Below are 26,910 nucleotides of genomic sequence, written 5' to 3' on the forward strand. Positions count from 1 at the left end.
AACCTGAGATAGAATTGTGTTTGTTATGACGTATCAACACTTTTAAAAATCAAAATTGAGGAAGCTCACACTGCTACCAAAACAGTTGCAGTTATGTAAAGGAGACAGGTGGCTAACAAACATTTAAATGTATTCTAATGATGTAATTCATATAAGCATAACCAGCTTTAGAATTAGCAGTAGAAGAGTTTGTAATTAGCTTATTTCTTCGCTCTCACTTGTTCATTGAAATTTGCAAATAATAAAAGTTTTGTAAAGAATTTTTTTAATGACTGCTAATGAAAGGTGGGGATCAAAATTTCACAAAGACACAAATTACAGACTGAACTCCTACTCATAATGAATGTCCCCGCGGTCATTAAACCCTTTTTACAATCACTTCTGATAACAAGTTAATACATTTGCCTTAAAGGATGTTTTCTTTTCTTTTTCTTTCATAACTTTATAATTTCTGAAAATGTTAGAATTTGTTCTTAAAATAAAGGAATCAGCCTAGAGGCAGGAGGCATAAACTGACTTCACTTAGTTAAAATTTGTCTTGCAAAGACTTGCAAATGTCAGCAAATATTGCTGACGTTTATCAGTCTAATGGAGGAGTAGATAGTATAAAAGGGGAGGCATAGGTTAACCTGAGTGTGAGATAGGACATTCCTCTGAAGAACCTCAGCGTTGTTGGTGGGTTTCGTAAGAAAGCAGAGATTCACCAAGAAGTCCAGGTATGTGGATTCTGATACACTGATTTAAGACCCAGAGTGGTTTATTAAACCCATTAATACTTATTCATGTTGTTTGTTGTGTTTTAATCTTTTATCATTTATATTGGTATCCTGACCTGTGCAGAGTAATGTGCTGCTGAAATATTTCCCTTGTCCTTCGTATGTCCAAGCAGCTGGATAAAAATTGAAAACAATGAACAAGACAGCACGATAAAAAGAAGTTAATTCAACCCACATGCTATCAGCTTGTCTGAAATTATTGAATTCTCAGCAGATCATGTCATCCTTTTTCCTGTCTGTTTGTGCCAATAAAATACAGTGTAACTTGCCTCATTTACATTACATTTAAAGTATATTAAGTTACACTGATATTTATTCCAATGTTTAACTTTTCTATCCACAGAAAGTAAGTATACAACTGCCTGAGTCAGAGCGACAAAAATGAAGAAGAAGGTCAGTCTTACATCACCCCCACTTGCAGATAAAGAAGGTGAGTGAGTTACTTTTAGTGGGAAAAAAAAGGACTAAATATCATTACATATATCTTACTAATAGTTTTGCTTAAAAAAGCTAAGCAATTACTCTAATTATAATTTCCCTTCTTTTCAGATGACAGTCAAAATGGGTAAGTTTGGGTTGGGAGACATTAACATGCTATGTGTTTGCAGTTTTTCTGTCATTTACAGTCATAGGTTATTTACATGTTTTACAGGGAAGAGAAGAAAAAAGAAAATGCTCTGAGTGTTGGATACTTTCAGCTGGTAAATATTTTTTCCATGACTCTATAAAAGCTTGTTCTTTTCCTTACCTTTGCTTTTGAATCATCAAAAAAAAAAAGGTAGATAAGCACGAAACATTCTTTATTCCCACAAGCACAAATCCACAATTTCCCATTTTCAGTTCCGATTTGCCACTTGGAAAGACATCGTGATGATGGTGGTGGGGAGTGTGTGTGCCCTTGTACACGGCGCAGCCTCACCGCTCATGCTCCTCGTTTATGGCATGATGACAAACACATTTGTGGATTATGAGCGCGAGGTCCAAGAGCTGAAAGATCCCAACAAGACTTGCAACAACAATACTATTTACTGGGTTAACGACACCGTGTATGAAACGGATGAAAACACCACACTCTACTGCGGGTAAGTCATTTGTTTATTCCAGATGAGATTGTTGCTACAGTAAAGAGTTATTGTTGTTACTGCTACTCATTTTTGTTCTCTTGGTAGGGTGGATATTGAAGCACAGATGACCTTGTTTGCGTATTACTATGTTGGGATTGGATTCGGTGTTCTGATTGTTAGTTACTTTCAGGTAAGTATGCATGTTACATACTCAGCTTTAATTTTTGATTCTTTTTTGTCGCTTCTGGTGAATAATTTCAAACATCCACTTAGCACTCAATTTAAGACCATTTACTATCAGCTGTTGGCCTTTGTGCTGTTAATGAGAGAGGGTATTTTTAACACGGTCATCTCAGGCTCATGGCTGTGTAAGAACAGCATCCCCCCTCCATGTGCTGCTCACACCTTCTCAATATAAAGGGCAGCCAATCAGAAGAAAAGTTTCCTGAAAGGGAAAGGTTTGTTTCAGGTAGTGGACAAACTGATGAGCTGCACCAAGAACCAGAATAAGGAGTAATCCTGAATTAAAGAATAAAAATATGGAGTTTGTTTAAATCCTTTCTGAAAATGCATGGCTTGTGTCTGTATAATGTGATGTCTTTTTTAAAAAATCACATTTTAGATTGCATTCTGGGTGACGGCGGCTGCAAAGCAAACACAGAGAATTCGAAAGACTTATTTCAGAAAAGTAATGCGAATGGAGATTGGATGGTTCGACTGCAACTCTGTGGGTGAACTAAACACGAGGATATCTGAGTACGTTGTGTCTCTCTCTGCCTGCTGATCAGCCTGTTATCACTGTTTTGCTCAACATGTTTTTACACATTCTGTTGCTTTTTTCTTTTTATAGCGATATCAACAAGATTAACAGTGCCATTGCTGATCAGGTGTCTATATTTATTGAGAGGATCTCTACATTTGTTTTTGGCTTCATGGTTGGGTTCATTGGTGGGTGGAAGCTGACTCTGGTGGTCATAGCAGTGAGCCCTCTGATAGGTATAGGTGCTGGACTGATGGCTATGGTAAGCGTTTGATAGTCAGTTGGCAGTTGGTGGATAGATACCTTTTTTCCTGTTATGTTTAAGCTTTGATATGTTTTTATTTTGTGCATTTTTCTTCCTGGTTCCTGCAGGCTGTGGCCAGACTGACAGGACGAGAGCTTAAAGCCTATGCAAAGGCAGGGGCCGTGGCTGATGAGGTCCTGTCATCCATCAGAACGGTAGCAGCTTTTGGAGGGGAGGAAAAAGAAGCTGAAAGGTATTTTGTAGTACAATATAAATGCTAATACTTTTATTTGTAATGATGCTAAAATACAAATTTTGCACAGGTATGACAGAAACCTTGTGGAAGCTCAAAATTGGGGAGTTAAAAAAGGAACAATCATAGGAGTGTTTCAGGGATACCTGTGGTGCATCATTTTCCTCTGCTATGGTCTGGCCTTTTGGTACGGATCTAAACTGGTCATCGACACTAAGGAGATGACGGCTGGTACTCTTATTCAGGTATGAAATATTAAATTCTAAATGGTAATACTCTGTAGAATACAAAGATGGAAAACTGCTGACTTTTAATGCTGCTGTGTTTGTTTTAGGTTTTCTTTGGTGTACTCATGGCAGCAATGAACCTTGGCCAGGCCTCACCGTGCCTGGAGGCCTTCGCTTCTGGTCGCGCTGCTGCAAAGAGTATCTTTGAGACAATTGACCGGGTAAAACCAGCTAACTTACATAACCAGAAGAACCAAATTAGTCAATGTTAAAATAATGAATAAAGTTTATTTGTTGCTACTTTCACAGGAACCGGAAATTGATTGTCTATCAGAAGAAGGTCACAAATTAGACAAAGTAAAAGGTGATATTGAGTTCCACAATATCACTTTCTACTACCCATCCCGGCCTGACGTCAAGGTAACATTCTTTGCTTGATATTTGTTCTGTCATGTTTCAGTTTTACACGCACTGAAAGTCAACAACCTTTTTTAGATTTTAGATAATCTGAGCATGCAGATCAGAGCAGGAGAAACCACCGCATTTGTTGGACCAAGTGGATCTGGAAAGAGCACCACAGTCCAGCTCATTCAAAGGTTTTATGACCCAAAGGAAGGAACGGTAACTATCTGAGAAACTTTTCAGACACAGGCAATGAGATGTTTGGGGGCTTTGTTGTAACGTCTTGTAATAAAATATCCTTCTTAGGTGACTTTGGACGGTCATGACATCCGTACTTTGAACATCCAGTGGCTACGATCTCTAATTGGGATTGTTGAGCAGGAGCCAGTGCTGTTTGCTACCACCATTGCAGAGAACATCCGATTTGGTCGACCTGGAGTAACCGTGGACGACATTATCCAGGCGGCAAAAGAGGCTAATGCCTACAATTTTATTATGGAGCTACCACAGGTACATTTAAAAATGATATACAGCACAATTGCAGAAGTTACAGCAGTTTTACAGTCATGTGCTGTAATTTTACTCTTATACTCCAGAAATTTGAAACTATGGTGGGTGAAGGTGGAGGCCAGATGAGCGGAGGGCAGAAGCAGCGTATTGCCATAGCTCGTGCGCTCATCCGAAACCCCAAGATCCTCTTGCTGGATATGGCCACATCTGCCCTGGACAATGAAAGTGAAGCTGTAGTCCAGGAAGCACTGGATAACGTGAGCCATTTTTTATATTTCATACATTTTGACTTCATTAGCATCTTGTTTAGGGGACTGACACCCTAATAACAACCATATCTGCAGGTGCGCACAGGCAGGACGACGATTTCTATAGCTCATCGTCTTTCCACGATTAGAAATGCAGATGTTATTATAGGATTTGAGCACGGGCAGGCTGTGGAGAGAGGAACACACAGCGAGTTACTGGGGAAGCAAGGCGTCTACTTCACTCTGGTCACCCTGCAAAGCCAAGGCCAAACCAACACAACTAGTGGTAGGATTCATGTGGTCTGTCAATTACTAGATTTGGACTTTTGGTACAAGAAAATGAAAATGCGTGGATCAAAATTTATGGTATAATCTTCAAATGTTAAACAAAATCAAATGCCCAAATATGTCCAGAATATGATGTAGAACATTTAAATTAAATTTAAACATTTAAATTTAGAACTAAATTTAATCTGATAGAGAATATGTTCCAACCTTTGGTGATTTCTCAAATTCATTTTGTATGTTTTTCCCTGTTGAAGACATATTTACCTGGACTAGACAGAGATTGTCATGCACGGTTGGAAATTCAGGATAACAAGTTGGCTGCCTGTTGTTTGTCTGATACAGTTAGAGAGTGTAGTTGCTTTACATTGTGATGACGCATAATTAAAAGTTCTGCACCCTTTACACCATGTACACCTCCTATTGTGCTGTTCCACACTATCGCATGCAAATAAGACCTTCCTGCCTGGTTGAAAGAGCACATTTCAAAGCTCTCAGTCACATAGCAACATAGCAAAAGGTTTGGGCCTTAGGTTGTTCATGACACTTACAGCTTTGGTGCTGTGGTGCTGTCTTGGCCATATGCAGCTTAAATGCCACAAAAGAACTGGACCTATGCTTATGCTGAATTAATGGCTTCAGTCAAGGCCAAACATTAAATGCATTTCAAAGGGGAAATCCTTTAAAGTATGTTATAGTTATTTCTTGTGTTTGTCAAATCTCAAAGGAAACTTTAATGCTTGATTGTTTTACTTCCAGATGTGATCAGTGAAGCTCCTGAAGAAGACTTTGATCTAAAAGCAGGGGGGTTTAGCCGTGGAAGCCGTAGATCCAGTAAAAGGTACAGTAAGTCCACTTGAAGGAGATCATGGGAAAAGATCATCAGTAAGAAAATACTTTGATATTCTCTATATTACACCTGCAGGAGCTCTCTGCGGCTGCGATCTTGGAGCCAGTTGTCAAATGACTTTGTCCCTGATGCACTATCAGGCAGCCTCAAGATTGCTACGGACACGAATATCAAATCAGAAAATGTACAGAGATTCCTCTCGTGCTATGTAATATGCCAAGACAATTAATAACTGTTCTATGAAAAACAATGGTCCTTACACATATCTTTTAACAGCAACAAAATGATGTGGAAGAACATGTAGAGCCTGCTCCAGTTGCACGTATCCTTAAGTACAATCAGCAGGAATGGCCCTACATGCTGCTTGGCTCACTGGGAGCTGCGGTCAATGGCTCTGTCAACCCCATATATGCCATCTTGTTCAGCCAGATTCTTGGGGTAAGAGCTGTTCTCATGAAGAACGCATGTCATCTTTTACATGTACAGCTGGTTTGAGCATGGGCTAAAATATTTCACCGGTATTTGTTTTTACAGACTTTTGCAATTCAGGACTTGAATGAACAGAGGAAACAGATCAATGGGATATGTGTTCTGTTCTGCATCGTGGCCGTGGCTAGTTTCATTTCACAGTTTTTACAGGTATGCTGTTGCAATTTTAGACATATTAAAAACAAAACATAATCTAGAATAGCAGTTGTGGAGAAATTGTTTATGTCTCTAGAAGAAGATGAACTGCAATAATGTGATAGGTATGACAAAAATGAAGAATTATACAGGCGACATGTGAACAACGCCTGCCTTTCTGCACATGTTCTACATGTGTGTGGCTATCTGATGACTGAATTGCCTGCGCGTGCCATGAAAGCAGTCATAACAGAGTCAAGATAGCTAAAACAGGTGGGGCTTGGCAACGTGGGTTTTAATTATACTGTGGTTTCTTTACTGCACAGAAGCAAAGGCAACATAAATACCAAAAACAAAACAAAACTGTTGGTAGCGTTATTAAATTAGAGTGGAGCAGAGTAAATCTTTAATGTACCAGTGAGGGGACATTTGCTTTCCTCTCCAACAGAAAACACACAAACACCATTCAAACCACAGTACAAGATCCAAAGGTCTGACATTGTCATCATAAATCGGGTTCATTAAAAGGACTAGATGTTACAATCCCTGACAATGCATTGCTTTAAATGGAGAAAATCTTGGGGGATGGCTGTTATGAGGAAAAGCAGCACAGAAACTTTACCAGCGGCACACATTGTTGTGTGCCTCAACTTTCGTTCTTTTACCCAAGATAATCTGCCATTTTTCCTTGGTTAGGTTTAGGGATTAGAGATCTGATCTAAATTATCATATTAAAATTTGGGAAACATCGTCAGTAGTGGACCTTGGATTCATCGGGTGTTTCGGCCATTATCACTAGACACCGTCATCCAAAGAGGCCCTGCCAGGGTTGATCAGGCCCCGGAGTGTGTCACTGGTTTATGTTAAAGGGCCATGGGAAAGGGAAAAAGGGCCATAATTTTTCTGAAGAAGGTTAGCAGATTGGATAAAATAGGGTTAGGGGTTATCTTACAATATAAAATGCCTTGAGGCGACTGTTGTTCTGATTAGGTGCTGTATAAATCAATTTTAAAATGAACTGAGTACAGAGTAATGGTAAGAATCAATGTGTGGTTAGAGGGTCAATACTGTATTTTATGGCTTTTTTACAGTGCACATTTAATATTACAGGGATATTCTTTTGCTAAATCTGGAGAGCTTCTGACGCGCCGCCTGAGAAAAGTGGGCTTCCAGGCCATGTTGAAACAAGAGATTGGCTGGTTTGATAACCCTATAAACAGTCCTGGAGCTCTGACCACCAGACTGGCCACAGATGCATCCATGGTTCAGGGGGTAAGTAGGAAACTACAGGATTGTTTTCACAGTTTGGTTTTACAATTAAAATCTTGTTTTTTAATATTTTTTAACATGCTTGAATAATTTCTGTAGGCAACGGGATCCCAGATTGGCATGATTGTTAACTCAGTGACCAGCATAGGAGTCTCTTTCATCATTGCCTTCTACTTCAGCTGGAAATTAACATTGGTAATTTTGTGCTTCCTGCCACTCATTGGGCTGTCTGGGGTATTCCAAGCCAAGATGCTGACAGGTTTTGCAAATGAAGATAAGAAGGCAATGGAAGAAGCAGGTCAGGTAAGCTCATCTTCCATTTTAATATCACACCAGTACACAGGCAGCTTTGAATTTCTTGCGGTTAAGTGATTTCTCTCCCACAGGTATCCAGTGAGGCTCTTGCCAACATCAGAACCATTGCAGGTTTGGCCAAAGAGAGCTCATTTGTGGATTCGTATGAGCAGAAACTTGAATTGCCTTATAAGTCTGCCAAGAAGAAAGCCAACATCTATGGGCTCTGTTTTGGCTTTGCTCAGTGTGTCATCTTTTTGGCTTATGCTGCTTCATTTAGATACGGAGGCTTCCTGGTCAGGGCTGAGGGTCTGCAATATATGTTTGTTTTTAGGTTGGTAAAAATCTTGCTTTTTGACATGTTCAACTTTGTGATGTGATTGCCAAACATCAACACTGTGGTCATGTGTTTCCCCAGGGTGATTTCAGCAGTCGTGATCAGTGGGACAGCACTGGGCAGAGCTTCCTCGTTCACTCCAGATTATGCCAAAGCCAAAACTGCTGCTGCCCAGTTTTTCAAATTGTTGGACAGAGTTCCTAAAATCAGCATAAGCCAGTCAGATGGAGAGATATGGGTTGGTGAATGTCAATAACTGTACATTGAAATGGTTCATGAGTTTTAAGATGTAGCCCGTGTTACTTTTGTGAATCTTGTCATCCATCTTTAGAAAAACTTCAGAGGAGAAATAAATTTCCTTAATTGCAAATTTACCTATCCGACACGACCGGACACCCAGGTGTTGAAGGGCCTCCGTGTGTCTGTGAAGCCCGGGCAGACTTTAGCGTTTGTTGGGAGCAGCGGCTGCGGGAAAAGCACAAGCGTTCAACTGCTGGAGAGGTTCTATGACCCTGATGAAGGGCAAGTGGTGTGTGTTGACTGATTTAAATGTTAATTTCAGATACACAAAATGTATTCAGTGTGAGCAAAACCATTCGCTCTGTTGTAACTGTGTCACCTTTTCTTTTCAGGTGATTGATGGCGTCCCATCTCATTCAGTCAATGTGCCTTTCCTAAGATCTCAGATTGGGATAGTGTCCCAGGAGCCAGTTTTGTTTGACTGCAGTATAGCTGAGAACATACAATATGGAGATAACACCCGCAGTGTCAGCATGGAGGAGATTATTGAAGCTTCTAAGAAAGCTTATCTTCACGACTTTGTGATGACGCTTCCTGATGTGAGTAGGACTGAAATGACTTGAAATGTTGTCCGGTCAGTCATTTTTTGATTAAAAAGAAAGCTGAGTAAGCGAACTAAGCATAAATTCAGAATTAAAGCTAAATTGAATGTGACGTTGATTGCCTGTAGTTCCTTTTAGAAGGTAACTGGCAGAATGTGCAGACAAGCGTTTTCCAGATGCTAAATGCACTTAGTATAGGTTTACTATCCTAAAAAAAATCAAACAAACACACATTTTAAAGATGACTTGTGGTGAACTTAGAGTATAACTTGCTGCTTTTCTCTCTCTTTCAAACTGGTAGAAATATGAGACTCAGGTTGGTGCCCAGGGCTCGCAGCTGTCAAGAGGACAGAAACAACGCATCGCTATTGCACGTGCTATTGTCAGGAACCCCAAGATCCTGCTGTTAGATGAGGCCACGTCTGCCCTGGATACTGAAAGTGAAAAGGTATCTTTTAAGTCCTCTAATCTAGTCTTTTAAATGAAAGTTTGACAAAACATCCATATCATATATCCATGACACACAAAAGGAACTCGCTGATGACAGAGATTTTTTGTCCTGCAGACCGTGCAGACTGCTCTGGATGAGGCAAGAAAAGGACGAACCTGCATCGTCATCGCTCACCGGCTGTCAACCATCCAGACTGCAGACATCATAGCTGTGATGTCTCATGGAGCTGTCATCGAGCAAGGCACACATGATAAACTCATGGCCAAGAGGGGCGCCTATTACAAACTGGTCACAACAGGTGCTCCGATCAGCTAGAATTATTTGAGCTTGTTGTATTTACAGAGCCGTTTAGTTGCAAACTTGAACCATTTGGAAAATCGTCCCTCATATCCTGCTCATTTAAATGCACAACTTTACTTCGTTTTCATAAAACTCCTCCCAGGATAAAAAAAGAAAATCTACAAATTTTCTTTTCTTCAGTACACATCATCATCATCATCATTAAAATCAACACATCTATCAGCAAATCTCCCATGTCCAAATACAGATACAATTTCTTTACAAAATTTGTCAGTTTACTCTGTACAATTATATCCTTAATGCTAATTAACTCCATCTCATAAGCATTTGGTCTTAACCTAAAATATACAGGCAGATATTTCTGTCTATATTCAAATAAATAGTGATACTCATCTCCAGGTTTCCCCAAACTATGAAGGACACATAAACGTTTAATATACTTAACTCCATAAAATCTGTCCATAAGTACTGGGATACCACCGACTCCACATCTAAACTTTGCCAAATAACACCAAATGGAATGATCTAAACCGCACAAGAATCTGTTTTTGTTATCAATTAATTATGTGACGATAAAGCTCTTTTTTGTATATTTATTTGCCTGTAATGAGTGTTTATAAATGAAGAAGATGAGGATAAAGACTTTTGCATGTATTAAGCCACGTTTGTATCACTGAACCACAGTTATTGTTTTTTTTTTTTAAAATATATATATATATATATTTTTTAAAATTGTATAATAATACAATCATTAAAGTAATCTATTTCTAATGTTTTGGTACGGCTTTTTCTTACCAAAATATCAACATTTCTCTTCAGTTTAAAACAATACATCTTACTATATTGTTTTAAACTTCACATATAGAAGTTATTATGGATATTTAAGCATCTATTTTCTTCTACTCAGCTAGTTCATGTGATGGTAGCATGGAGTCCATCCTAGCTCCCAGAGAGCAAAAGGCAGGGCACACAGTGAATGTGTTATAGGTCTACTACAGGGCTAATACAGAGAGATAAACAACCATTATCACCTACAGCCAATTCATTGCCAGTTAACCTAACCCAGAAAGAAGGCCCCATCTGGCAAACGTATTTGAACCCAGGACGGTCTTGCTGTGACACAGCAGCGCTAACCACCATTTAATTGGGACCTTTGGACCTTTTGAGGTCAGAAAGAGTACTTTATCTGTAAGGAGGAAATATTTTGCTCATGGGTGCTGAAATCTTTTTTTTTTTTCATTTTATATTTAAACATAACCAATAACAGAGGTCTTTATACCTAAAGCAAGTTCTCCTTTAAATTGTAGCTGTATTGAAAGAAAATTCTTTTCTTAGGCAAATTAGTTTTCATAAATATTTATATTAACTATGCTGGAGCTGGAGTGGACAGAGTTCAGGCTGCTGAGTGGTTCTCTGTTGCTGCACCCTCAGTACCAGTTGATAATAAAGCACCCAGGCACACAGATGTTTCTTCGAGCTGGGCTTAATGAGGAGCCTACGCACTTAGGACAGTTACATAATTCAGAGCCAGCCTCAGGTGCCGCTGGATGCTAAGCAACCCGGGATGGTGGAGAAAAACGTGGAAATACGTTCTGCTGGGGAGTTTACCTAATCTGCCTAATCTAGTTACATCACAGCTTCTGTTCTGCTTCACTTATTTTGGCTGATTAATATCTAAGTTTTCCTGAAGAGAGCTACAAGAGATTATTCAATGCATGCAGAGCAAGCTGTATGTCCATACATTTAAAGTGCTTAAAAACTAAAAATGATACTTTTATAACTGACATTTCTGACATGATATAAATATCGATAAACTGTCATTTCTGACAATCTAAAATTTCACCTGTTCTTTCATCTGAGCTGCAGTGGTAAGGGATCTTACTTGTTATCTAGCTGACTTTTACACAGAACTGATGGGCTAACAGGTCACAATAAAATCTGGAGGTCTGATTTTGTTTCAGGCTGTTGTGATGTAAACTGTCAAAATGAAGTTTTCAAAAACCATTTGTGCTCTAATTTGTGTGTAACCTCTTAAACACGGACATAAACCCTAAAAAGGATGGATATTCGTAAGGAAAAAATGGGAAAACACTTCAGGCAAAAGCATCTCCCGAATGATTCCAGGGTTGTATAATGTCCCAAAGAAACTCTTTAATAAGAAATTGAACAGTCTTTACAGTTATTGTGATTTACATATAAAACAAACACCATAGAATGGACTCAGGTAAGCAACAGATCAAGCAAATGGAAATTTCAAAACATGCTATTCAAACCCACAAATGCAACTTTTTTAAACATACACTGTTTCAGTCTCGTGTGATTACCTCCATAATACACATACATATTTACACTTGTTTGCCAACACTACCATTCAACCTTGCTGATATCCTTGATCAATAAGTGTTGGGGGTAATATTGTAAAACTTGAAAGCTGCTCCACAGTCTAAGCTAGCTTCCTCTCTTCATGCTCTCTGATGAGCAAATTAACACAGTAAGGAATAACAGCAACCACACCGAGAGGTATTGAAGCACTTTTACAGAACGACAGTATATAAAACAGAGCCTCATTGTGAGTGGGCATTTTAATAAAGTTGTACAGTTGCAGAAATGTGAGCGTTGCAGTCACGCACATGAGTTTAAACATACTTTTGCAGCCGTTCTTCCCTTTGCAGCTCTGAACGAACATCTCAGAGTTCACTGCCAGGCCCAGCCCAAACAAGGCTCCCAGGTTTCTAACCAGACCGGCAAAAGGCGTTGTGTCGAGATGGATCCAGTCTGGGTTAGCGCACCACTTCTTGGCTTTGCTGACTGACCACATGGGATCGATATCCAACAGTTTAAAGAGCAAATAAAAGCAAACAGCGAAAGAGAAAAGAAAAATGTTGGTTTGGAGGTAAACTTTCAAGCTTGCATTGTAGACTGAGGGGATGTGATCAAAGGCCTCAGCAATCAGCATGCCTACACATTAAAGAAAGAAAAAAGGTCTTTAGTCCGAACACAAAACAACAGATATATCAGATATTTTTTTGACAGCAGAGTGGAACACACCAGTGAAAACACCGAGGATAACTTGATGTGGAAAGTGTGTTGCAATAAAAATCCTGGAGATGCAAACACTTATCTGAATGACCCAGAAAGTCATCCACAAAAAGGACCTCAGAAGACAAAACCTGTAGGAATAATACATATTAAAAAAAGACAAGACAACTAATTTAATTGTAAAGATGTATATAACCTCTCACCTTTGAAAGCTGTGTACAGATGAGGCGTGGGAAGGCCGAGCAAAATTTAAAGCAGAAGTGATCATCACATACCACACGCATGATGAGCCCATGGCATGACCAGATGGACTGCCTGTTCAGAAAAACATTAAATAAAGTTTTCTACACTTTAATAGTTTTAAGTCCTGACTCGTACATGCATACTAACCTGGCCCTGTTTCACAAGTTATATGAAACTGGTCCAAATGTGGTTTTGAATCATTGTGGTAGAAGGGTGTTTCTTGCACCCACCAGTATGGTCGGTGCCCAAATAAAATCCTGCAAAAGAAAATATAAGAATAAAGTTCAGAAATACATAAAATAAAGATACAAATGCTAACCTAAGAGTAGGTTTACCATTTAAAAATAAGGTTGAACCAGTCTCCAATGACAGCCACCCAAATCATCTTGGTGCCAACATTGTGACTGAGATGGAACCAGAGAGGGAAATAAACAGAGAAAATATTACGAGGGTCACCCACTACTGACACAAAATCAATGAAGTCATGGTATTGCCAGTAGTTGTTCTGCAGGTACTGTATAACCTGCACACCAAAGCTGTAGACAAAATCCATGTGGTTCCCTATCTATGTACACAACTGCAACAGCTTCTTCTTCAATGCCAGCTAAAGCACCGTGAGTCCTTTCCTACCTCAGGAACTTTATATCAACCTGGTATCATAAATCATTAAATGAAGCCATGGCAACAACTGCAACATCTTTGCTTTGAACCCAACATAAAATAATGTTGCCATTAGGGCTCAGCATTTTAAGACATGTTACAAAACTGTTTACACCCTGAGCATGTAGACATTAGATTTTTCACAGAACATTGCTTTTACAATTGTTAAATATTAGCCATTGTACACACGAAGAAAGACAGTTACACGTAACCTGCTGGATCCTTTCAGCCTCATTAATATTCTCATTCTCAGTGAACGTAGCAACAAAATGAACTTCCTATAATGCTGCAAGAGAAAAACACAGCCCATCTGGCATCTGGCACAGTAGAGTTCACTGAGTACATCTGTTAGCATTCAGCTATCTTCCCATTCTAATCAGAGCACAAATACTGAAAAAAGTATAATGTTGTTTTATATAGTTTGGACGGAATTTCGGATCCATCTGAACTTCCACATACTGACCACAAGGTGGGATATCGTTTCAGCAAAAAACATCCTGAAAACATTATATATATCATTATAAATATAAATTTAGCAAGAGGAGTGGGCTATTTAATATTTTTAAACCATGTTTTCTCGGTTTAAAAACATAACAGTGTTTAGCTCATTTGAAAGCAGAGGAAATAATATGAATGATTAACGTAATTTCCGGTTGTCGTTGAGTGCCCGCCCCCTACGTTTAGACCGCGGATTTTTGAAAATAACGACCTGCGCAACAGCAAGACGTAAATCTAGAGTTCTCTTCAAAACATGTGAGTGTTACACGGAAACGTTAATGGACTGACTAGTTTAAGCCACATTTGTAAAATATCCTTTGGTTTCATTTGCAAGCTAATCGATGACGAACTAACCGCTAATGTTCCCCCGGCTAACGTTAGCATTGGCATGCTAATGTTGTTAGTAGGTTTTGGTGTAGCTGTTACGTCACCGGTTGTCCGATATGCACAAATAATGTTGTATTTTTGTGGGCGGCACGGTGGTTAGCACTGTTGCCGCACAGCAAGAAGGTCCTGAGTTCAATTCCACCATCAGGTCGGGGTCTTTCTGTGTGGAGTTTGCATGTTCTCCCCGTGTCTGCGTGGGTTCCCTCCGGGTACTCCGGCTTCCTCCCACCGTCCAAAGACATGCAGTTTGTGGGGATAGGTTAATTGGATAATCCAAATTGCCACTAGGTGTGAATGTGAGTATGAATGGTTGTCTGTCCTTGTGTGTTAGCCCTGCGACAGACTGGCGACCTGTCCATGGTGTACCCCGCCTCTCGCCCTATGACAGCTGGGATTGGCTCCAGCACCCCCCGCGACCCTAAAAAGGATAAGCGGTAGCGAATGGATGGATGGATGGATGGATGTTGTATTTAAATAATAAAGCCAGCTGTTACTAGCGACAGGTCAATTGTGAACTAATTAAATAACTAATTATGCCAGTAAACATTTAAAACTGTTTTAACTGACGATGGTTTCAGCTGTACTCTTTGATATGCTTTGAAATGTTTTGGTGTCATTGTTTGCTGGAAATAACAGCCACAGTGCATAACTATAAGTCTTTTAAAATATTAATGTAAATACAACACAGTACAGCACAGCCTATTCTGTACTGTTGTACTTTTTAATCTTGCTTTTATCTCCATAACGTCTGGGTCATTGTACATTGGTTAAGCCAAAGGAAAAAAAAGTTTACTAGAGCACTAACAACTATAAAATTAACAATTTACCAAGAATACACTGCTAGATTACACACAGCCGCCTGAGGGGTTTATTACGAAGCGATGTTTTGGCCGAAAGTGCCACATTTTCTCAGATTCTTTTATTTACAGCATGTCTTAAAAGCCGTGTAGATTCTCTGCTGGGGGAATGTGTGCAAGTTGTTAAGCAGTAGCTGTACATCAGATTCTGTGATTTACATGCATACATGATGCAAGAAATGTTTTTATACTTTATCTTTAATCTGCTGCTAAGGCTGTTTTACCTTGCTGGAAGCTGTTTACACAGCTTTGTAAACAGAGCAAAGAATACAGAGAATACCAAAAATACCTGTTCAATCGATTAGATCAATTTCATTTTAATCTGCTCACAAAGCAAGGTCTCATCTTCGTTTTAGGCTACAGGAAAGTGTCAGAGCTGAGCACACAGAGTAACCCTTAATGTTCGTTTCCATCCATTTCCATCCATCCATTTCCAAGTTTCAGAGCTCTAATGTACAGACTTCATGTTAGAAATAAACAGCAGCATTGAGAGCGCGTTCAGCATTAAAATAGTTAACTCACAATAAAATAAAAAATTCAATTAAAAGTTTATTTGACTGCTTTGTACGCTAAATCAAAACCAATTAACTGCAATTAATTTCATGTCTTATTCACAACTTTGTTACTTGTTGCTGTTTATTTATGATGTTCTTTTTCTAATGTTCTTTATAGATTTTTATTACTATTTCATCTTCATCATTATGTGATAATGTCTTTGATTGTGGGCGACACTCATATCCTGGACAAATAAATTACTCTGAGCAGCTTTTTCTGTATTCTGTTCTGCGCCAGTGTTGACCGACCACTACAGTTGTCTGGCTCTGCAGTGAAAATTGTGCTTGTGTTTTACCACAGATTCATAACAAAGCACCGTGATGTCCATCACTGACCCAAACATGAGCGATAGGTTTACAAGTGCAATGGAGGAGATCCACAACAAGGAGCTTAAAACATACACAGACATAATAGACACAACGGCAGAGTTGGCCCAATCCCACAGGCAGTTTGTGAAGTCAGCAATTGGTAAGTTTTTTTAAAATTTATTTTTAATGTTGAACTACATATACAAACATCTGTTCAGCTTGTTTTCATTATTAATATCCTTTATTTCAATAGAAAATAAATTGCACATGGACTTTTTAGTTTTTAAGACACCCTATTGTCCCCTTTTTTCCCTCACTTTCCTATCTTCACTGCTTCACTATCCAATAAAGGCAAACATGTCAAAGAAAGAATATTAATTATGAGTAACATTTAGTCTTACAGGTTTAATAACAACTAGGTCCAAAGTTGTGTTTTTGGAGTGTTTTAAGACAGTCTGAGTATCGTCCAGCACAGTGGATTACAACATTATACATATTTTCTTACTTGATTAGAGTTGTCTGATATGGCTGATAATAAATGTTTTCTGTTGCAGATACGTGTTTAAAGAAGTGTAAGGATGATGACATATTGTTTGAAACAATACAGACATTCAAAAAAGGTGAGTTTCAGTAAATTAGGCACACAGTATTAGCATGTACCTTAAATGTAGGTCATACTGCTGAGTTCAAGTGTACATGTGAAAATGGTGGTTTGTAATGCTGCTTCCGCATCTTCACTTTATCTCTGGACTTAGTTGTACTGACACAACTTGTGTACTGACACAATGTTTGCCTCGTAGACCTCGAACGGAAAAAAGTGGCTTTAAAAGAGAAACGACAGGCAATATCTGAAGTGATATCTGAGATTCAGGAGAAGGATATGCAGAAAGAGGACATTATCCAGAAGATTGAGAAGCTTAAAGAAGAACAAACCAAGAGAAAAGAACGTAAGATTGTGTGATTGTGACACTGATGCTGTAACGTATAAATTAAATATTAAACTGTGACTGTATTGTATAGTACACTTATTTTTTCTGCCTACATTTCAGTGATTGAATCTCAATACAAAGCAAACAAAGACAGACTGAAGAATCTCCAAAAAGCCAGACTCGTCTTTCAGGATCATCTGGGGTTGGAGGTACGAACAATCCTCGGCAAAACACAGCTGGTTAAAGGTATGCAAAAACCATGCATTTTTGATACACATATGTTTGTCGACTCTTGTTTATGTTATCTGTAACAGATTTTTGTGCAAGAGGTTTTGGTCTTGCTGTTCCTTTTAGGCTGATCATGACTGATATGGTTATGATACTTTCTAAAATAAAACAACCATAAGGATAAAAGCTCTAGCTATTCAGAAGTGATAATCAATATTATAATTATTTTGATTTTTTTTGTCGGAATGGAATAAATACTCAGTACATGAGTACTAGTTAAAACAGTGGAACCACATTCATTATGTTTCTGAAGCTGTCTGCATGCACATATCCAAACTAGAGTAATTCTGACCTACAAACTGCTTAATTGTTAATTGATGGTTGAGTTGAATGCATTGAATAGAAAGACTATAATCGTAAAGTAATATTTTTACCTTCGGTGGATTAAAATGAAGGCTCTGCTCTGCATATTCCTGTTACCATGGTGAACTGATTGATATTTATGCTTGTATGAATCATCATTAACGATAAAGACATGCACAGCTCAGAGTGAATATAATCAGATCGTGAAGAAACTCTGGACATGTGTACTGTTACTGAAAAAGTGTTGTGCAACTTAATGATGGTCAGCTGGTTGTTGCGATTTCACCTTGTGACACACGCCGCTTCTGATACGACTCAAGAACTTTGTTTTGAACTTTTAAAGGTGAAAAGTTGCAGTTTGTTTTTCGAAACATCAACCCCTCTGATCCAGACAGCGCCTATGTCATCACGATGGGGATTAATGAAAGCGGATCATACCAGAGTAAGTTAAATACCTCTACTTTTTTTTTTCCACAACCCTGTGTAATGTAATAGTATTTCTGTGTATTAATTTCAAACAGATTCACAAATATAGATATGAGCTTTTTATTATTATTTAAAAAGCTATAGGAAGACCAAAAAAACACACTGATATTTAATGTGTTTGTAAAATTGGTTCAAATAAGACCAGAGAGAAACATTGGAACACTTAACCTGATATTTTGTGGCTCACTCTTTTATTGCATCCACTGTAATCAGTCATTGTTTTTTTTTCTGTTTTACAGTTGTCTCCAGTGACCCCGTGCTCAAGTGTTTGCCAGCCTTGGAAAAGCGACTTCAGGAGACCAATAATTTACCAGCATTCCTGGCAAATGTGAGGAAGGAGTTTATCTCTCAGACGCGTCGCTAAAATTGAACGCAGGGAAGGATGAAAAGCACGCAGTGACATTCTCCCTGCAATTTGGACTAAAGAAAGCACAGTGGATTCAATGGAGTAATCAGTGGAGGATTACAAATCTTTAAATAAAAAGTCAACTTCAGGACTCTTAGATTTGAATTTCAAATACTCTTTTGTACTCAGTAGCTAACACGTGTGAATTCTTCTTATTAAAAAGATTAAGTTTCTTTTTTTGGCATCATTTCAGACGAGTTCTTGTTGGAGATAAGTATATGAATTTAAGGAGCGGGACCACGCCAGTCCCCTTCGAGGCCTTGCTCAAACCGCAGCTCAATGAATGTCCAAGCCGTTCACCTTTATCTACGATAACGCTGTCAAACCTAAAATGAGGACGTGGGCCCAGCGAGTGAATTGACATTTGGACAACTGCTTACCTTTTAATCCTGAATAATAAGGAACTGACCACTTAAACATTGATGTAAACAGTTTTATTTTATTTGTTTGTTACAAATCTCTTTTTTTACGCGTGCTACAGACATCAATGATGTAATAAAGCACTTCTTTATTAAAGCCTCGTGTTAGTCGACCTTGTATCGAGTGTAATATAAATTATGAAAAAACTTGTTATTTGATATTAGTGTCATGTTCAACTTTAATCCTAGGAGCATTACAAAATACCCAGGAGGCAGTGTTAAGATGCTGAATGTACATCTCACTTCATAAATATACAAGAACTGAATGTGACAAATGTTGAATAATTAACCAAATTAAAATCGGTGCATACACAGATATTGTTCCTTTCAGACTAAGTTTCTAATGAATGTTTGGCATCGCTGTGGTTAGAATTTGATTCAGGGTCGGTCAGGCATCAGATGATTTAATGCTGCTTAACCGAGGTAGCTCTTCAACATAGGTTGATGGGAAATGGCCCGTCTGCCCGTTCAGCATGCCAAACCACCAGCCGTTTTCTTCCTTGGAATAAATGTCTAGTAAATCTCCTGTGAAACATGATTTTTTCAGTTAAACTTTAAATCTTTGCTTTAAAGAAACGCAAATGTTTTTAGTAAACTCAGGTTTAGTGTCACTTACCTTCGTTCAGAGCCAGTTCATCGTCGTGCTCAGGGGTGAAGTTGTAAATGGCCTTGCATTTTCCTATACTGCACAACTCTGGGGTTGTTTTATCTGCTAAAAATAACTGTTTTTAGTGCTTTAATTTCCTGAATTTCCAGATGTTGTAATTTTAAACAAACAGTTGTATCTGTGCTCTGTAAATGAATTACCTTGTCCTTTGTCCTCTTCCGTGTGAGGCTCCAAGACTCCATTAACAGTGCTGCCACTCTCTGCAGTTTGACTTTCCTGTGTTGGGCTTGTAGAACTGACCTGGTCAGTGGCATTTTTTGAAGGATCCACAGACTGCTGTGCCACAAACAGAGGTGGTCCTTTGTAAATGATGGAAGCTCTCAGTGACTGCCGGGATCTGAAGGGTGTCCTCCTGAGTCTGACTGGACGAGCCAGCTGAACTAGACTATGTTCACAGTCCTTGAACAGAAGAAAGGGTTTCAACTACAGCATTTGTCTTTACAGAAGCGTAAACACAGAACTGTACAACGATGTAATATAAAATAAAAAATTCGCCTTTTTGATATTCCAGTCTTTTTATTTCTGGTGTTTTTCCAATTTAATAAGATAACTTGAAATAACAAGAGAAGTTCTCATTTGCTCATTTTCCTGCAAGCAAACTGTCCTACCTACCAATTTAGTGTAATTTAGCTGTAATTTGCTTTGCATCGAGACAGTTTGTGTCTTTATGTACTGCAGGTGGTAATGTTATGAGCCGATTTTGAATGTAAGATGATTCATCAGAAATGCATTCATGCTGTTTATGCAGTGACTCACGAGATACAGGAAAGGACAGGATCCCTAATAATATAGAATAAAAATAATCTTGTTCATTCAGAAAAAAACAGGCAAATATTTTATCTCAAGTAAAAACATTTTGCCTCTACATGTGAACCAAACATAAGTATATTTATTGATGCGATACCAAACTACCAGCTACGACAGGCCTGTTGCCCCAGCAAATCACCTGCCCCAGCAACCTGATTCACCAGTTGATGCTAAATATTAAGTGTAAAATAACTCTAATCAACAAGCTAGCAGGTGGAAGTATTGAAGGAGAGGAATGAAAGCCTGTAGAAGCAAAACAGAATACATGTGTGTGAATGACAGGAAGGGTGATGGAGTACTGAAGATGCAAGGTAGCAGATACTGGGAAGAATCTTGTGCACACTCTGCTTTTATTTCTGGGAAAATCAAAAAGATCCTGTTTCTTACTTGCACCATCTGTCCAGTAAAACCAATATTCCACTATAGTTCCAGTTAATCTGCTTTAAATATGTTACTGATAGATATGTATGGGGTATGCAGAGTAAGAGATTAAAGTTAACCCTCTATCAAGTCTGTTCCTATTAAGCTGAGGATTCAGTCCAGTCACATTTTAGCTACAAATCCTTTGTGCCAACAAAAGGCGGCTGCATAATGGAAATCTTACCTTGTCCTTCCATTTCAGAATACTGTTGCTGAACCGGTGATGGGACTTTGGTTTCCCTTCTAATTTAGACAGCGATGTAGAGAGTTTGTAATGAGTAGCCTCCAGGAGATCCAGTTTTAGAGTATTCTATACATGAGTTGACATTAGTGAGCAATTGGGAACCCTGGATTCATGGTCTGTTTGAAGAAAACATCAAACAGCACACAGCAGTATAAATCCACATCCACTCTGGGATTACTGTCCACTATTTACCTCATCAAGCTGCTGCTCGGTTTCCTCAAGGTTCTTTTGGTTGGAAAAAGATGGATTTTCAGAGTATGTTTTCATAAGTTTTTCAATTCCTGCGACACATTGTAAGAATTAGAATGACAGAAAAACAGCAAATGATTTTACTTCTTATTTTAAAAGTTGCGTAACACAGCTTGCCTTCACAGTCTTTCTTTGTTTTCGTAATATTCTCGTCGAGGCGCTGAAGTTTAAGCTTGATTGCCTCTCTTCTTCTGTCTTTGTCCATGAATGATTTGCTGTCTTCCTCCTGAGCATAGATATCTGGTCACTTATTAAATCAGAAACATTTTTTTAAATCTACCATCGATGGTTAAATCTACAGGGAATAAAAGTAGCATGTTAACTTTGAATTCGTCCCGAAAACTTTTCAGACATGCTGCATGTTGCACCCCAATCGTACATGTCCCTATACAGTAACTACATTTTATTAAATCAGAAAAATCTCATTGAGGTTACCATCATATTCCCATAGAAGCCACATCTTTAAAAAACGTATATGTTGTATATATGTATAGCTATATTTATGTAACAGTAAATGTAGAGTAGATCACGGTACAGGATTTCTGTCAGGCCCTACCAGTAACTTTTTTATCTGCAGCACGCACACACTAACATAAAAAGATGCCCCCTGCAGAGATGACCGCCTGCAGGAAAAAATACTTCGGTTTGAAATGCAACAGCAGATTCTCAGACACCAAAGACTTACGAAATAATCAGCCATCAAAAACTCGACGTTGTGATCTTCAGTGGTGTTTCTGTTCTCTTCCACCAGGGCTTGTATGTCTTTATCAGTGTCCACCCTTTGGACCGCCTGTTCTATCTGTGTTTGGCCCTAGAGGTAGCACAAGTATGCATAGGTGATATAATATCCTTAATGTACCAGTGATTCAACGTTTACTGGACGATGGTGGTCAGGATGTCTCACATGTTTGAGGGTCTGTCCAAAGCTGTACATTTGGAGCTTATATCTTTTTAGGATGTTGCCTAGAAGTTCAATCCGTTGCTTCTCCAGCTCCTGTATGATCTGAAAGAGCAGAAAGTGAGAAAGTCCTTGTTTAGATAATCTCCTGGCCATTTAAACCATGGAGCACATAACAGCAAATATATGCACTTGAGTTAGATGATTGCCATCTAACCCATAAATTCAATAAATGCACCAAGTGATTCAGGTCATAATGTGTGGAAAGACCATGTGCAGAGTAAAAGAAAGATCACAGGCTTAAGCCAGCAGCCTCAAGTTCTGGTACTGTGTCCTTATTAAACAACGTGTACACGTGTAAATAAATGTGGGAATCTCTGAAAATACATTCAATGTCTACTGCTGCACAGAGTGGATTTTGATGAAAGAAATGTAAGCTAAAAATTCGCTACTGAAATGTATGTTGCATAATTCACTGAGAGCAAAATGACATAACCACGGTTAGTAGAACTCATAATCATCAACCATCCTTGAAGATTACACCAACTGGCAAAGTTAAAACCTGATATTACAGGCCGATCCAACCGGAGTCACACTGTGGCTCAGTAATGCTTATGACTCCATTCTGATGAGACTGTGGATGGTGTCCTGGAAGATCCCCAGCATTTAGGCATCAATACATAATTTCCCAGAGGTTCTCAACTGGATTCACGTCTGGTTTTTGTGCTCAAAATACAGAACATACTGTCCTGGGAGATAAGCTGTGCTTTCAGAGTTTCCTGGAACCAATCAGAAGTGAAATCTTTCACACTAATGAAAAACTCTTGACTACGTCACTGAGCCCCGTTATCTCATAAAGAGCCACTCTTAATAAGAGGAACAGCTAAATGCCCACAAAATGACAAGTAGGAAACTATTTTCTCCACCTGGTAGCAGTTTTTCAATGTGTTTTCCCACTTGAGTCTCATCTGATGACCCTCCATGTTGATATTAAAGTACTCCTCATCCACCCGCGCCTGCATCTCTGCTGACTTAGTCAGCCTGTTAAGCATCTGGAGTCAAGAACAGAGAGAAAACTTTAGCAACCATGCTGACAGCTTTTTCCAGTAAGTATCCCCCCCGTGGTGAAAAAGACTGCAGTGATGAAAACAGTATGACACATTCTGTACCTTCTGTTTTTCTTTCTCAGTGGAGATGTGTTTGTTGTTTTCAACAAAGTTGAACAGATCCTCGTGTTCTCTTGTTAGTCCAATTAATTTCTTTTTGATCTAGTTTAGAAGGAAGAAATCAAATGAATATATTAGTATGAACTTTAAATAACATTACAACTACTTTGTGATGTTGTGTGTCAAAAGGGATAGACTGAATTTGAAAGATAAATCATTTATCTTGGCTTCTTGTGAGTTTATTTTTGTAGATATGAAATTTTACACTCATAGCTACAAAAACACTTTATTATTTTATTTTATTATTTTATTTTGTTATTTTTCAAAACATTTTCAATGAATGTGTCACGTGTTAAAAAAAAGCTTTATATCAGATTTGCATTGCAGCCAAACAGTTCCTGGAAACGGTCACAACAGAGTCGTTTTATGCATGATCATTATGGTTGATAAGGCCAAACATGACAGTGACTAATGATAAATCTACCCATTTTGAAAGGGAGGAATGGTTATGGTTGGTCACAATTCCAGACTTTATAATGTGCCATCAAACCAAATCGTAAAGTATCATAATTCCTCAGCATGACCCTCCTTTTAATGGCATGCAACTGTTCAAACACATATATTATTAAAGCTTATATCAGACCTGTGAGTTCTGCATACATTCTAATGCATTCTTGCAGGTATCCACATTATAGCAATTCTCTGACTGTACATGTCAACATATTTTTGCAGATACAGTCATTTTATGGATTTATGATTCAGCAGCTCCACCAAAGCCAATTTCTGTCCCTGTATATGTTTACAACACGCCCTTACCTTCAGTTGCTCACTCCAGTTAGCAGTAACAAGCTTTCCGGTTCTTTCAATGGCACTGTCAAGCTAGAAAAGAGTGGCATATTGTGCTATCACTGGAAACTGTAGCAGAGAGATTTTGATAAAAGGAAAGACTGAATTACATACAGGCCTCTTCCTCTTATTATGCTCGTCTAAGACTTGTCGTATTTCCAGAATTGCTTCCTGCTGAAATGCATTTCCTACTGATCTGAAATGAAGACATAAATCTGCATTTAAACTCCAGCTCAAGATAACATTTGTTTAATCATTCGATTGGCGCAGACTCGAGCTGAACTCAGGTTGAAAACTACCTGTGGGCGTCTGCTCTTGAGTACATCTCATCTGACACATGACACCAGGCACTGTGGGTGGAACTGAGTGGGGAGCCAGCATGAAAAGGTTAGAGCTGTGGGCTAATTAGCCTGACACCTGCCTGTGTTTTGATCACATCTAACTTGGTGGCTGCATGTTTTTGCTCATCACACTATTATTCCTGTACGGTGCATGGCAATCAGTCCCAGGAAGAGGTCATGTTAAACACAAAACTGACAAAAGACAGTGTCACCCTTACTTGTTTGACATTCCTTTGGAGGCCCTGATGAGTTTGCCCGCGAGTTTTTGTAGGCCTTTGGAGTAAGTAAGCTCCAACTCTGCCCTGGAACAGGAAAAAGATTGCAGCAAGGAAGAAGAAGAAATAAAACTGGGTCAAACAGTAACTCCTAAAGCGACTCAGGTGTTTTCTAACCACAGTCAGCGTACCTTTGCTGGAAAACGGACATGAGCTCTTTGCAGAAGTATTCCCCATTTTTTGAATATTGTTTCGCATTTTGATAGAGCTGGTGATACTGAAAAGTGATAAATAATACACCGTGAGTACCTGACACATTTGATTTGAATGTGGAAGTTGTGCGATCAGTCAAAAATATATACTCACAGAGCAGGTGGTGGTAGGTTCCTTCATCTTAAGACTGTGGCTGTTTGTTGACTTTGTACCTGGAACTTTGACCACCCTCCTCCCAAAGTTACTCATGCGCAAACCACCTGAGCTTTATGCATTGCGCCAAAGGAAAATTCCAATGAGAGGGGTGAAAAAAACCCCGGAAGAAGCTGCAAGCTTAAACTCAAGCTGGAAGGCAGCAGGTTTATGTGCAACCGATTCAGGACGGGGGAATATCTAAACACCACAAAAAGGTCTGTCCACGCTTTTAGCAAACATAAATAAATAAAAGGATACGACCAAATAGAACTACTTTATATAATGTTCAAGCTAATTAAACCGGCTGAGTTTCCTAATAACCCTTTAGAGAAAGTTAAAGAAAGTAAGTAAAGTTAATACTTTTAGGTTGTTAGGTTGTGATGTTTTGGTAATAATTATTCTATAAGGACTTGTGTGGTTTTATTTCATGTCTATTTGGTAATAACAGTTTAAAATGTTAGTAATTAGCAGTTTCTACTTTTTTTGGCTACTTGGTATGAAACATACCTTCCTTTGAAGGTTGAACAGCAAATTAAATCTGGTAAGTTTGGCCTGCATAAGTGATCCAAACACACAACCAGCTGGCATCCCATAAAACTGAACTGAGCCAAGTCAGACCCATCAGTTGTCTATCCTGCTCATGATTACAAGCTGCTACACTGGTCACTTAAAATCATTCAAATTGTAAATTGTTATTGATCCTATTACCTTAGTCTTGAACTGTATATTTATTACTCTTATTATATTTATTGTCTTTTGCACTGAATGGAACTGGAGCCTCGTCATCTGGTCTCTCTATATACTGTACTGTATATGGCAGAGATGACAAAGTTTAATTTGACTTTGAAATTGCTAATGGAGTATTAGTTGTTTAATGTAAAACCTATTTAGACTGCATTATTTTTAATGATTAGGATTCTGGGGTATTAGATATTGTCCTAGTCCTGGATTTTTTCACTCTATATTTTGTGTTAAATGGGTTCATTTGGCTGTGCTTCTCTTTTTATTCCTTTCTGGTTTCCTCCACCTCTGTCATCCTGCTTCTTGGTATTCTTCAAGGCCAGGTATTACTTATTTGTCTTTCAGTTACTATCTGCTTTACTATGAATGCTTCTCTTGTTTTCTTTTAGTTTAGCTTACTGCTTTTCTTTTCCCCATTTTCTAGTTTTTACTTTTTGTGTTGGAAACCACTTTGTGTCTGTGAAAAGCACTCTGTAAATAAACTTTACTTAAATACTTACCTATTTTGTGCCCCATTTATTGGTGGGTCTGTATGTGTCCACAGAGGCTTTTCTTTACCTCGTAAGATAATATATTTGTGCTCCATATGTTTGTTTCTTGTGCTTCTGTTTTTTTCTTTACATTTCAATTTTGTTCTTACCTTTTGTATCAAATCTGCACATTATTCAGCTCTAACTACTTAATAACTTATGTCCTTAAAATATTTATTCAAAAGTAACATTTCAATGTGTATTATCTCCTTCTGAGAATCCCAATCAATATTTTTGTTGTTGTGTTGACCTTGTCAACCTCTG

The 26,910-nt window shown here is 38.5% G+C and overlaps 4 protein-coding genes across 11 annotated transcripts; 2 read left to right on the top strand and 2 right to left on the bottom strand.

Moving 5' to 3' along the window:
* Positions 1-648: 648 nt before the first annotated feature.
* On the top strand, positions 649-10,414 carry abcb11a (ATP-binding cassette, sub-family B (MDR/TAP), member 11a). 2 transcript variants are annotated; one of them, XM_026145445.1, is made up of 28 exons: positions 649-716; positions 1,120-1,206; positions 1,326-1,341; positions 1,429-1,477; positions 1,617-1,858; positions 1,946-2,030; positions 2,463-2,596; positions 2,691-2,862; positions 2,973-3,097; positions 3,168-3,342; positions 3,432-3,545; positions 3,634-3,744; positions 3,820-3,945; positions 4,033-4,236; positions 4,323-4,493; positions 4,581-4,770; positions 5,529-5,610; positions 5,695-5,803; positions 5,896-6,057; positions 6,154-6,258; positions 7,354-7,515; positions 7,612-7,815; positions 7,899-8,140; positions 8,225-8,381; positions 8,475-8,672; positions 8,776-8,982; positions 9,287-9,433; positions 9,551-10,414. In XM_026145445.1, exons 2-28 carry the CDS (start codon positions 1,158-1,160, stop codon positions 9,749-9,751), a joined length of 3,939 nt encoding a protein of 1,312 aa, XP_026001230.1. In that variant the 5' UTR covers positions 649-716; positions 1,120-1,157; the 3' UTR covers positions 9,752-10,414. The 2 variants fall into 2 exon arrangements, with proteins under 2 accessions (XP_026001230.1, XP_026001231.1); XM_026145446.1 differs by lacking the exons at positions 649-716; positions 1,120-1,206; positions 1,326-1,341; ... (1 more) ...; positions 1,617-1,858; positions 1,946-2,030 and adding an exon at positions 2,061-2,353.
* A 1,463-nt stretch (positions 10,415-11,877) lies between these two features.
* Positions 11,878-14,227, bottom strand: LOC113008138 (glucose-6-phosphatase 2). Of its 4 annotated transcripts, none has more exons than XM_026145323.1 (6): positions 14,142-14,227; positions 13,354-13,422; positions 13,166-13,275; positions 12,979-13,090; positions 12,785-12,906; positions 11,878-12,694 (listed from the first exon to the last, which is right to left on the bottom strand). In XM_026145323.1, the coding sequence occupies exons 1-6, from the start codon at positions 14,195-14,197 to the stop codon at positions 12,180-12,182; spliced, it is 984 nt and encodes a 327-aa protein (XP_026001108.1). In that variant the 5' UTR covers positions 14,198-14,227; the 3' UTR covers positions 11,878-12,179. The 4 variants fall into 4 exon arrangements, with proteins under 4 accessions (XP_026001108.1, XP_026001107.1, XP_026001109.1 ...); XM_026145322.1 differs by lacking the exon at positions 14,142-14,227 and adding an exon at positions 13,891-14,125; XM_026145324.1 differs by lacking the exon at positions 14,142-14,227 and adding an exon at positions 13,884-14,125.
* An 80-nt stretch (positions 14,228-14,307) lies between these two features.
* spc25 (SPC25 component of NDC80 kinetochore complex) lies at positions 14,308-19,211 on the top strand. The gene is made up of 7 exons (XM_026145326.1): positions 14,308-14,431; positions 16,276-16,443; positions 16,838-16,903; positions 17,084-17,230; positions 17,333-17,458; positions 18,147-18,245; positions 18,529-19,211. The coding sequence occupies exons 2-7, from the start codon at positions 16,296-16,298 to the stop codon at positions 18,651-18,653; spliced, it is 711 nt and encodes a 236-aa protein (XP_026001111.1). The 5' UTR covers positions 14,308-14,431; positions 16,276-16,295; the 3' UTR covers positions 18,654-19,211.
* A 113-nt stretch (positions 19,212-19,324) lies between these two features.
* Positions 19,325-26,524, bottom strand: nostrin (nitric oxide synthase trafficking). 4 transcript variants are annotated; one of them, XM_026145318.1, is made up of 16 exons: positions 25,334-26,524; positions 25,159-25,244; positions 24,971-25,054; positions 24,711-24,773; positions 24,526-24,607; positions 24,382-24,444; positions 23,569-23,667; positions 23,326-23,451; positions 22,406-22,504; positions 22,187-22,312; positions 21,619-21,727; positions 21,445-21,533; positions 21,193-21,318; positions 19,922-20,180; positions 19,731-19,823; positions 19,325-19,639 (listed from the first exon to the last, which is right to left on the bottom strand). In XM_026145318.1, the coding sequence occupies exons 1-16, from the start codon at positions 25,427-25,429 to the stop codon at positions 19,503-19,505; spliced, it is 1,737 nt and encodes a 578-aa protein (XP_026001103.1). In that variant the 5' UTR covers positions 25,430-26,524; the 3' UTR covers positions 19,325-19,502. The 4 variants fall into 4 exon arrangements, with proteins under 4 accessions (XP_026001103.1, XP_026001102.1, XP_026001104.1 ...); XM_026145317.1 differs by having other exon boundaries at positions 19,731-19,826; XM_026145319.1 differs by lacking the exon at positions 24,711-24,773 and having other exon boundaries at positions 19,731-19,826.
* Between the last annotated feature and the right edge of the window lie 386 nt (positions 26,525-26,910).

Source organism: Astatotilapia calliptera, chromosome 16 (genome assembly GCF_900246225.1).
Source record: "Astatotilapia calliptera chromosome 16, fAstCal1.2, whole genome shotgun sequence".
Taxonomy (NCBI): Eukaryota; Metazoa; Chordata; class Actinopteri; order Cichliformes; family Cichlidae; genus Astatotilapia; species Astatotilapia calliptera.